The sequence below is a fragment of the Stylophora pistillata genome, chromosome 4 (assembly GCF_964205215.1).
Source record: "Stylophora pistillata chromosome 4, jaStyPist1.2, whole genome shotgun sequence".
Classification (NCBI taxonomy): Eukaryota; Metazoa; Cnidaria; class Anthozoa; order Scleractinia; family Pocilloporidae; genus Stylophora; species Stylophora pistillata.
In genome coordinates, this window is record NC_142522.1 from 39,029,214 (window position 1) to 39,041,697 (window position 12,484).

General features: G+C 38.0%; 1 protein-coding gene and 1 pseudogene across 1 annotated transcript; both read left to right on the forward strand.

The window, feature by feature from the left end:
* Nucleotides 1-220: 220 nt before the first annotated feature.
* LOC148733662 (melanocortin receptor 3-like) lies at nt 221-1,653 on the forward strand. The gene has a single exon (XM_088758808.1). The coding sequence runs from the start codon at nt 521-523 to the stop codon at nt 1,478-1,480; it is 960 nt and encodes a 319-aa protein (XP_088614934.1). The 5' UTR covers nt 221-520; the 3' UTR covers nt 1,481-1,653.
* A 1,450-nt stretch (nt 1,654-3,103) lies between these two features.
* Nucleotides 3,104-4,987, forward strand: LOC148733663 (uncharacterized; annotated as a pseudogene).
* The last annotated feature ends 7,497 nt before the right edge of the window (nt 4,988-12,484 follow it).

Consider the following 12,484-nt stretch of genomic DNA (forward strand, 5'->3'; position numbering starts at 1 on the left):
TTTTTGAAGAACACCTGTGTGTTCAATGGACAGAAAAATCATCATTCCCATTTGAATCCCATCATTTTTCATCTTTCAATACAAAAATGGTTATCTGTACAATTTCCTTTGTTGTGAAAATGTTTCTAACTGTTGTTCTCAGTAACTGTCTTTTCAATAAATTCAATGCAGCTAAGGACGTCTTTATTCAAAAAGCACCAAAACTTAAAACAGTGCTTTTTCTAGCCAATGGCATTTGGCTTTGCAGCTAAACAACTGCTTATCACGAATGACGCTTTTGATATTTCTATGGTTATTGCTAACGAGTATGTTTTTTTTTTTCATCCGACGATCAAATGAATTAAACTGTTGTAAAAATCAAGTGACTGCTCCAGGCTGTACTTGAGAGGTTAGGCAGATTCTGGCCAAAATTTTTGTCTTTATTTCTCCCGTAGTTTTACGTGATAGATTTTGCTAGACTGCCCTTCAGGCAAATTCGATCAGCTGCAACTAAGCGATATTTGATTCATGAGAGTTTGAAATGGTTTACAATTTCTGTGCCCAGAAGTTAGCAGAGTATGAAAAGCTCTTTCAACTGCATCGAACTTTTCTCACACTGTTCTGTATTGTAAACTTAACTTTTTCGATCACCGCAGCCCTGGGAAATGTCCTGGTGATTCGAGCTTTAAGGAAAGCCTCGTCGATGCCAGCTACTATGAAAAAGATGTTGCTTAGTCTCGCCTCTTCGGACGTTGCTATGGGCTTTTTTGGGCAACCAATGTTTTGTGCAGTAATTGGAGTTATGTTGACGACAAGTTTCGGAATGGATGGCCAAAAACATTTTGACCTCCTATGCCCGCAAGCGATGACCATAAGTTATTTCTTTCTATTTCTCCTGGGTTGTGCATCATTCCTGAATGTCATTGGCATCGCCATCGATAGACTTCTTGCTGTTTTACTCCATCTGCGATATCAAGAACTAGTGACCTCGAGGAAGATTCACATAGCTTTGTGGTCCATACGGCTAACTAGTGTTATTTGCGCTACGATCTTCGTAACACTTCCAAAGAACAATAACAGAGTGTCAGTGAGTCTTCAATTTGTCGGTTTTCTGGTAACAACTGTGGCATATATTCACATTTACAAAGCTGTAAGATATCATCAGAGTCGGATTCGTGTCCAGCCTCAGCCGACCGATCAGGTGCAAGCACACAGAACGCACCAAGAGAAGGAATCAGCCATAAATGCCATGGCTGTCTATGGTGTCTTTGTCATCTGTTACTTTCCATATTTGTGCTGCACCATTTTGTTGATGGTGGACAGCCTTCGAACTTCGTTTTTAGTAGCCTATCAAGTTTCACTCTTCCTAGTTCTACTAAATTCCTCTTTAAACCCGGCTGTTATCTGCTGGCGATTTCGCGAGCTTCGCAGATCTAGAATCGTGAAAATAACTCTAAGAGAAATGTTTCGGTTAGGCCATGCTCAGAGATTACAACATTGAGCCGCATTTATGTACAAAAGACATTTTCTCGTGAAATTGTGTATTTAGCAATACTTAATGAATAAATTCGAATCTCTGTTTGCTCAGACTTGCGTGGAAGCCCAAAGCTTTAATTTCAACTTCAGCTTTCAGTTTTTCTCGTTTGTCGCCTAACGTGTCAAACAAGTTTTTTTTTTCCCAACCATTTTCACTGCATTACCGCAGTAGGGTAGGACTAGAACAGAACATATGCGAACCATTCGAGTAGTCCACCCAATAAATCCCACCCATCCCACCTCAGGGGAGGAAATCCATCGCACAGTAATATCGTGCGTGAGAAATTAACGTCTCCTACCCTTAACCCTGCAGGAGACGGGACCTCCATTTATTCGTCCCTATCCGAGAAGACTAGAATATCTAACCATTTCTTGATGTTATAGAAAGGTAGCATATTCTTCTCAATTATTTTAAGACCTTGAGCGTTGGTCCGGCCGGGGCTTGAACCCTCGACCTCCCGCACAGCAGTCCAGCGCTCTCTCCATTGAACTAACCGGAAGGCGGTTTTAGAGGAGTTATTGACAATGTATCCATCTTTGAACAGAATAAAGCCAGGTGATACAAGATTACTTTTAATTTTACAGGAGTTTATAGTATAAAAAAAAAAAGTTGCTTTTTTACGCATCTTTGAGGATATTCAAATAGAATCTGGGAAAACACCACGTAGATTAACCTGATACAATGTACGACCAAAAACTAAAAATATTTGCATGAGGTTTTTCAACAATCAAAACTGTACCTGTAATTCAAGCTTACAAAGAAAGATGGCGGACGGGTATCGAAACTACTGGAACGAAAATGCTCTTAGCTGTTCAGAAAATTTTTAAAGAGAGTTTCTCCGCAACCGTAACAGTTAGCAACCTTCACATACGAACACGTAAAAAACTTTGATCAAAGGTTGTTGTGAAATTGTTCATTTCTAGAAACTCAGCCAACATCCAGCCATCTTGACCTTACGCTTGGTCAATCATACATATCCGTGAAAGAATTTTTCTCAGCAAACTCCGTGATATTCCGAGATAGTAACGACTGATTTAATGAATATAAGTACAAGAAAGCAAGTGCAAGCTGTGTCGTTATTTTGTCCTAGTTTTGCCTCTATTCGGTCGTTACCGTGTGATGAATGCATTTTTTGAGTAACGTTTTAGCCAATGGAATAAATCTCTACACCAGTATATTTCTAATGACCAAGAAAACGTCAACTTTGATCACAAAAAATAAGTACCTTTTGCAATGTTACGAACAAAGTTTTGCATATGAAAATATTTCAAAAGGTTGTGAGACACCCCACAACACATGTTGGTCAATTCAATTTTTGGTTGTTTCTCTCTCTTTCAGTCTCCCTCTTCAGAATTTCATCATTTTTGCTTAGTTATAACTGTGAAAAGCTTGAGTGTTGCAGGCCGGAATCAAACATTAGATAACACAGTGTATCCTTCAAAAGCTAATAATATAGGACAAACTAACTTCATCCTGCCCGAGCATATATCTTAGCGTGGACTTTCTAGACTGTCAAAAAAAAAAATTGGAAACAACTCTGAAAGGTCATATTGGCAATGTCTCAGTCGTCAGCCCTTCGAGAACAACGATTTCCAACGTGAGCGAAGTCAATATTCATTTAAATTAGATTAAGAGTGTATTCCGAAAAAGTCTCAATATTCTCCCCAGCAGTTGCTAAGAATTTTGTTTAGGATGGGGTGTACGACTTTGTCGCTTCATCTCGTCTTCCACATTACAGTTGCTTTTCTGTTGATCAAAGGAACTGCCCTTGAGCTGGATTCCCGTTCATCGTATTTTGTGACGAAAGAAAATAAAAAGGCTGAATAGTCATGTTTTCAAGCGGCTTGCTTCGCCGAGTTTGTTGTCTTGTGGCCACGAATGTATGGAAAATGCTTTGTGCACTTCCATAAATTTTGATTCGTTTTCTACGATCGAAAAAGATAAGGCAACAGGAGTCCGTGAAGTTAGTGGAAAGCATGGTGTCTCTCCATTGGAAACAAAGATAACAACTTTGACGATCATAAAGGATTTACTTTCTCGATGTTGTTAAAGGTAAACAATGGAATTTATTTTTGAAATGAAAGAAAACTAGTCATACATAGAAATAATTTCTTCTTAGCATAGAAATAATCAAACTTCTTTTGAAATATTCTCTTCGTGGACTGGTATTGTTGGCTTTAGCTCTAGTGGTAAGCGTAAAGCTAAGATAATTTCTTAGCCTGATCCACTCAATCTAAGTACCATATATCACAATACTATTCTTGCAAGATCTGGTTTGTTAAAGCTGACCGCACCAATAATAACTAATGTATGTTTCTCATGAAAAAGAGTACGTAAATTTCGTGTTTTCCATTTCAAACTGCTTTCCCCATTTCCTGAAACAACTTAAACAAATGCATTTCTTTTTTATTAAAAGTTGTGAACAACACCATTAACTGATGCAAAACCCACTTTCATTTACTTTCCCCATTTGAGTTTTTCCTCGTGGAAAGATCATATACAGTGCCTTGAAACACGTTAGCCTAGACAAAACGATATAGCTCTTTTTTTGCAGGAAGCTTTAACGACTTAAATAACAAAAAAGGAAGTCGTAACTTTGCTCATATTTCTAACATCTGTGAACCTGCGTTTTCTTCACACGTGAAATCGTTTGACTATGTTTTCACAGTTCTGAACCAAATAGACGACATAATTTATGTACACTGCTAAATAACTCCATCAATCAAATACAAAATCAAACTCACCGTTATTTTCATCATTATCACTTCACTTCGTAATGTTATTTTGAGTCAAATTTTGCCATATGGCCGACCAAAAAATATCGGCTCGTCAAGATAAAAAATTCAGAAGTTAATGATGGTCGAAGGGGAAAAAAATTTGGTTACTGATATAATAGATTAGTTCCGGTTAAAAGATTTGAAAATCAAGGTTAAATCTTAGTTTCCAGACTGCGATGTAGGACTGTTAACTAAATTGAAAGGTAACAAATGCCCGCCCTATCTTAGATTGTCTCCAACTTTCTTCTCTTTGCCGTCATAATTTTTTTGCTGCGGTTTGGTGTAGGAATGCTCAGACGAAAAACAAGACTGGTTTAAAAGTGAACACTCTTTTTACCTCCTTCTAAACATTTCATTTCCGAATTGGAGCGATGCCGGGGCAGACCTTCCATTTGTCAGATCAGCCGATGAGAAAACCTTCATACTTGATATGATCTTGAATAAGCCCACAGTGCCGGAGTTTGGTATTTGGCTTGGACTTTACAGAGAAGACGATGATTTCCACTGGATTGACGGTACTTTATTGGCTGGTCAATTCTCCGCAAGGGCAAAAGAAGAACCAAACAATTTCAGAGATCAAGAGAAATGTGTTCACATGCCTAATATTGTTAAAAGACGAGTAAAATGGAATGATGTTTCATGTCAAATGAAACGCAATGTGAAGCCTGCGGTTCTTTGCCAGAAATATCTCTAGTGATGTTCCATCTTGATAAATACATCTGTAGCACTACTTAACAATTAGACTATGAGCTCGAGCCGTTTCTATCGCGTAATAGTTGTTGATAAGGGCTCCCAAATTTTGATGTCGTCTGTGACCTTTCAGACGCACGGGAACATGGAATCCATTTGCCAAGTAGAAAGCGAAAAGCTCAGCCAATCATATTTTAGCATTTAAGATAGAACGTTAGTAGACTTAAATTCAAATTTTTCGATAGGAATGTCCAATAACGAAGGCGCAAAAAGACGAGGAAGGGGAGGGGATAGAGAGGGAGAATTCTACAGTAGTGTCCTTGCCACCCCCTTTATCAACTATTACCTCCTAAGAAACAGAAATTTTTGGGAAACAGAGGACATGATTTTATTTTACCAGCTGTCGAAACAAAACGCTTTAAAGATCCTTTCTTAATAGGTGTCCTTTTAATTTTATTTAATTGCACTTGATCTTAATTAAATTAATTGATGAGATTGTTTTGTCATGTTTGTAAAGTCACACGCATGTTGTGACCACCTGACTATGGATAATGAATAAAGACCCTTATTATTATTAAAATGTTCGGATGCTTTATAATACTCGATTATAACTTTGAACCAAAACATGCAATGCGGGAATGCATTGAGATATGATTCAGTAGCTAGACATATTACTTTGTCACTACAAGAGCATCCCCGGGAATCGATCGTATGCTTCACCTCTCTCCTTCAATGTGGTACTTGCAAAGAAAAGTGAAAAGAAAAGGTAATGCATGTACTATAATGAAAGTTATCCTACAACTAGATCATTCTGGCATGTCTCTTTATAAAGCACTCTTTATAAAACAATATCTCCTTAATGAAACTTTTTTTTTTCGAGTATAAGTATTTACATTTTAAGATTCTTTCTTAATTAGACCGTATTGTGCTGTTCTCTGTTTCGCAGTACTTTCTTGTGTGAATGGCTCGCAAGGATGTTTTCTATGATAGTAAACGTAATAAGATAGCTTTTTCCTGTTGGTGTGCTCAAATGAAAAACCAAGAATCATCTTCGTTTCAAGGTGAAAGAAAATTCTGGAAATTAATTAATTTCGGTCATTTTTGTGTTCCAGAGAGTGTTAGACATCTGTACTTGCTTTTAGATTCAAGATAGCCTGTTGGTTTTGAGCGTCTTTAAATAAAAAATACACTATCTCCCTGGGTAAGAGCAAAGTTTAGATTGAGTTAAAGTTAACAGTGTGTAAAAGGGTTTCAAAAACAAGCTGATCGATAAAATTTATTGACTTCTGCGTTAGAAAGTATCTAACTCGGCAATCTTGCAACTCAGGGAACACTAAAAGAGCTGGCTTCAATGCACTCCAACCTCATTTCGTTTCCTAATATAACTTTCGCATGCTATTGAAATTAAGAAACAAAGTAAAGGAAAAGCAAAATTGTTTATTATTCCAAGGCTTTGTCTAGTAAGTGGGAGGGAGGGAGTATCCTGATTCAGTAAAAAGTTAATTAAAACAGGAAAAATGAAAGGCGTCTATGATTGACAGACTGGCACTCTTTGTGACCGCCTAACAGCTGTTTACTTCTGTACAATTTACATTTGTGTGAGTCGCAAGGATCGATTTGATTTCCCAACTTTGCGTTCACACATGGAAGGAATACCAAACACTTATTGATCATCACAGCCCAATCGTTCTCATTTTTTGTATTTTAAATTTTACATCTTGCCTGGTGACTGTGTTTGGAAATGTTCTCGTAATAATCGAGCTAAGGAAAGCCATGTCGATTCCATCCACTTTAAAGAAGCTGTTCTTGAATCTTGCCTTCTCGGATCTTACCTTGGGGTTAGTTCCACAATCAACGAATTGTGTTATCACTGCTGTCATGTTAAAGATGCAGGCGAATGGTCACTACGATTTTAACATCATCTGTCAGTCCATTTATTCAATATATCGTTTCTGCTTGATGCTGCTGGCTTCCGCATCATTTTTTACCATAACCGCTATTGCTATCGATAGATTTCTGACTATTTACCTCCATTTCCGATATCACGAACTGGTCACTTCTGGTCGAGTCGGTGTAGCTTTAGCATCGTTATGGCTGACAAGTAGTGCGGCTGCTTTCATTTTTATTTCAGTTCCGCCACAACATCCCATTGTAATTGTTATCATGGGATTTCTCGGACTGCTTGCGACCGCCATGGCCTACATTTACGTTTTCCAGGTTGCAAGATATCATCAAAATCAGATACAAAGCCAACGTCAGGTGCATACTCAAAACAGTGCGAGGTTTTTGCGAGAGAAAAAGTCATTTTTGAATACTTTCCTTGTCTTTGCAGTTTTTGTTGTCTGCTATGTTCCAAGTATATTCACTATGTTACTGCTGAGTTTCAATTTTTCGTTGTCCTTCAAAGTAGCTAATTATGTCGCTGTATTCTTTGTTTTCCTCAATTCATCATTAAATCCTGTGATTCATTGCTGGCGATACGGGGAGATTCGCCGAAACATTAAAGTAGAACTCTGAAGAAGGTATTTCGAATTAAACTGTAACTTTGTAAGAGCGATCCTCGCAGTAATGAACCCTACCTATGTAATAGTGGAAAAAAAAACCGAAAAAATTCAGGCCCTAACGGGATTTGAACCCATGACCTTTGCGATACCGGTGCAGTGCTACACCAATTGAGCTAACAAGCCAACTGGGAGCTGGTCATTATGTCGGTTCGTATTAAACCCATCGAAGTAATAACAACGAATCTGAATATGAAAATCATATGCGTATAATGCGGTTTCATGAAATGTATGAAATGTACGTATGAAATGTATGTATGAAATGTATGTATGTATGAAATGTATGTATGAAATGTATGTATGAAATGTATGTATGAAATGTATGTATGAAATGTATGTATGAAATGTATGTATGAAATGTATGAATTTTTCGTTAGATACACAAACTTGCCCTCCGTCACCCGGTAAGTAAGGAGTTTTCCGTTAACAAAAACCTCCTTACCATTCAACCGAAGCAAACTATGTTTGCCATTTAGGCTATTTCCGATTATTTTAAATTTCGACTTGAGGTATTCAGCTTAGAGTACACACTTCAAGCTTTTGTGCCCTTAACGAAAGAGCTTGGTCATCAGTTTTCTTTGTTTGAGGGGAATTATGGGCGCTTTCCATTCCAGAAACTGAATGGAACGGTAAAAATTCTTGGAAAAGTTTTCGAAAATTTAGGAATACGTTTTGAGTGCACCCTCTTTGATGGAATTTCCCGAACTATCGAAAATTTTGTGTTACATTTGCAAGAGATGCCGGGTTTAGTCTCCCTACCGAGCGTGAGCTCACGTGGACACTGGAAAAGCAATAATGGCGGGCGGAGTAGCGTATCAATGCTCAGCGTGTGACTTTGTGTCGAGCGATTTAAGTCTTTTTCTACCGCATCAATGCAGCAATTTGTCTCCTTCTTTATCCAGCAACGATATGTTACACTTTATTCATGCGTTTTTTATCTTGCTCGAATTACGCTAACTTTGACTTTCGCTCGTCGTGGTTATGTTCCCGCCCATTTGCCATTCTGTTAAAAATCAAGTTAGCACAGCTTCACGAATCACATTTATTAAATTTATTAAATTATTTATTTATTTATTCGTTGTGAGTGTGCCTTCTTGAATACGGTCGGACACGTTCCATTCGACCGGCGAAAATTCCGATATTTTGAACCGGTCACTTTTGTTGAATGGAAAGCGCCCCATAATAGGTGCGTTTTTGAGCCCTATTGTCTGACCAAATCTAACCTAGAGTTTGATATGTTTTCACTACTAATTGATTTCAAATAAGCCAGTCGTTTCGTTAGTTTTTGCCGGCACCGTGTTGTTTTTAATTATTACTGTTTACTGCCTGACCTGGTTACGCCACAAATTGTGAGTTCGTTTCTATTTCTTTTAGTTTTTTGTCGTTGTTTTTTTGCGATATTTTATACTTGGATATTTCAATTAATCATTTATTTCAGTCGAATCACACAAACGTAACAACAAATCTTTACTTCTAAATAGAAGTCAATCTGGCAAAGAAATTAAATGTGTATTCGCTTTACGGCGTTAGACTTGTAGTTATAAATGATCTATATCGATGATATACCCCTCCATGATTAGACATCCTTTTTAGTTCTTCCCTGTATATGCGCATGCCACGAATTTCTGATCATAACTTATCTTCATCAAAAGATTGAAATAAATCTTACCACAGAGACATGTAATACTTTTGTAACAGAAAAAAGACAGGTCAAAAAATGTTAGGTGACTTGCAAGTGTACATCGGATCATAGTTGGAGGAGATGGAGGTTTTTTTCTTCCTCGATTGAAGTAGCTCACTGCTTCAGGGATTCCGGTCTAACAGGTATTTCCCCAGTCGTTTTCAGAGATCTAAAAGGATTCCCTATCAACTGTCATAAGGGAACTTCAACAACGTATTGTTTACTAGACATGATTCACACCTGGCTAACGTATCTCGATCCACCTACACGACATCTCCGCCTTTGCTTTCTTGACTTCTCTAAAGCTTTCGATCGTATTGGGTATAATGTACTAATTGAAAAGCTTCTGGAGTTAGGCGTTCGCACATCTTTAATACCGTAGATTATAAGCTTTCTGTCTAACCATCGACAACGCTTTAAGTTAGGTGGCTCGATTTCTGACTGGCTTCCAATATCTGCCGGCGTTCCAAAGGGAACAAAACTTGGTCCAATCATATTGATTCTGGTAATGATCAACAACTTGAATATCTCAGATCCCGAATCCTGTACTTGGAAGTATGTTGATGATGTAACGTTGTCCGAAGGACTTGTAAGAAACACCAACTCAGCCATCCAAACCAGTCTCAATACCGTCGCCTCTTGGAGCTCTAGTAACCGGAGGAAACTCAAAGCTAAAAGGTGCAAAGAAATGCGGATTTGTTTCTTAAAGGACCCCATAGAATTCCCTCATTTGAACTTCGGCGACCAACAATTGGAGCTTGTAACTTCATATAAAGTACTTGGTTGGGGATTCAGAATAATTCAAAATGGAACAATCATATTGAATATATAATCACCAAGGCCTCTAAACGCCTTCACATACTCCGAGTACTCCGTCGAGGGGGCGTTGAGATTAATGATCTAATTACTATCTATACTGTCTTGATAAGATCTTTACTAGAATATTGCTGTGTAGTATGGCACCACGCCCTACCCTCCTACCTCTCACAGGAATTATAACATATACAGAAACGTGCTGTTAAAATTATAGTCCCAGCGTTTTCTTACTTAGAAGCTCTTCAGTTTTTAAACTTAAGAACATTGGATGAAAGACGTAGTGAACTTTGGACACAATGAATATATGAAGTTTATGTATTTTAAACTGCGGTGTTAAATACGTATGATGCACGATCCTTCGCAGTCGGATAGCGCTAGTTATGCAATAGCGAAAATCAGACCTAAAAAAAAATAAAATCAGGCCTGTACGGGATTCGAACCACTGACCTCTGCGATACTAGTGCAGCGCTCTACCAATTGAGCTAACAAGCCAATTGGGAGCAGGCCGTTAAGTTGATTCGTAATAAACCCGTGATGATAAATCAGATACAATGAATATATGAAGTTCATATATTTTGAACTGCGGTGTTAAATACGTATGATGCACGATCCTTCGCAGTAGAGAGCGCTATTTATGCAATAGCGAAAATCAGACCTGAAAAAACTTTAACAACTCTCTGGTAGAATACCTTACACAAAGGAAAGTACTCGGCGAACATTGTGAATAAGAATGATAAAATAGCCGAATTTAGGATCGAGATTTCTGACCTCAAAGAGCTCACTTTTATACAAAAGAGATGAAAAATATAATTGTGCTCTGATTCTAAAAAAAGCTGGCTTTAATATCAGCGAAAGCAAAACAAACAGCTTAAGACACAGAGCGTAAAAAAACTTTAAATGTAGGCTTGCAGCCAAAATCCGAGAAAATGAAAATTTCTTTAAAAACCTGTCAAACTATCAACCATCTGACAGCCAAGTCAGCGTGCTATCAATTGGTCTCAAATTCATCCCAACGCCCGTGACAAACAAATTTAAAATCAGGCCAACTTTTGCGAGATTTCTTCTGACTTCTGTTTCATATCAAACTGAATGCCACCGGTTCAGTCTTCTATCGCCCTTCAGAGCTACTCGGAAAATTGTCCTAACGCTACTAGCAGACTGCATCTAAGCCAAAAAATACAATGATGTTACGGCTCTTAAAGAGTTGAAACAAACTCTGCCTTAAACCTCACCGAAGCAACACAACAATAGTCATCATGAATAAGATAGAAAAAACAAAAGAGGCCAAAGTGCAACTCAACAACAGAGCTCACTTCAAACCTCAAAGCACCGATAGTAAAAAACACGTGGGAAAGGGTTTATGAGATCATTGACCAAATGCATCGGGGAAAACACATTGATTGCTTAGAAATGACTTCAGTTCAAAAACTCCGAATATCCGCCTACGGATACACAATTAGCCATTGCCGAAAACTATTTTAAGCAATCACCCGATCATTTCTCACAAAAAAGGAAAATCCCTTACGACAAGCAAAAATACAGTTCGAAGGCGATAAAGCGATGCGACCACAAATGCCACATGTGGAGTCCGTGCCGTTCTGTGTTTATCTTTATTCGCATAGCAAAAATTCCTCGTTTGTCGGCGCAAAACTATCCACAGAAGCTTCAGATGATTTCTGGGACAATTCATCGTCTGAGAAAGTCGACATTTCCCCACTGACAACGAAGCAGTTCTCAAAAAAGTAATATGTGTGATTCTCTGTGCAGCGAAGAAAGAGAGATGTGACAAAGTAAACCATAAGTTTGTTGAGACTTTGACGTCATAATGACGTTTTTGTGGACTCGGCTGGGACATTTCTTTCAGCAATGGCGGACGATTTTTGGACGACTTTGAAGCGGTAAAAATTGGTCATCGAAGGTTTGTTTTGAGTTTTTAATGGCTTAACTTGACCCAATTCAACATTGTGTAAACAATTTAGGCTTAAATAAAATGGTTAATTTTAGTCTCAGGGGCACTTTAAGGAGACTTAAAATCAACTAGATACATCTATTGTTCAAGGCATCAAAATCGAACAACAAAAAATTTAGTTAAAGAAAAATTTGGCATTTTCTCCGTAACCTTCTAATATTTTATCGTCCCATACACAACGCACACACAATCTGTTGTTTTGGTGAAAGGAAATCAGTAGGGCTTCGGCTGTCTTTCTACCTGACCTGTTTGCTTTTAATTCCAAGGCTTAAAATGACATAGTAAAGCTCTTGTTTTATTTGACATAGATGTTCAGGAAAACCGCGTCTTCTGTAGAAAAAAAGGTTTTAACAGCTGTACAAAATACACACACTATGAGTGTTACAGTCACAAACTTGCTCGGCGTACACGTGACCCATTAGCAATTTGTCCTTTGCTTGATTCAGTCGTTTGTTCGTTTGGAAGTAAAACGAG

Coding starts and splice junctions, on each gene's coding strand:
- LOC148733662 (XM_088758808.1), top strand. CDS start 521: ATGGTTTACAATTTCTGTGCCCAGAAGTTAGCAGAGTATGAAAAGCTC.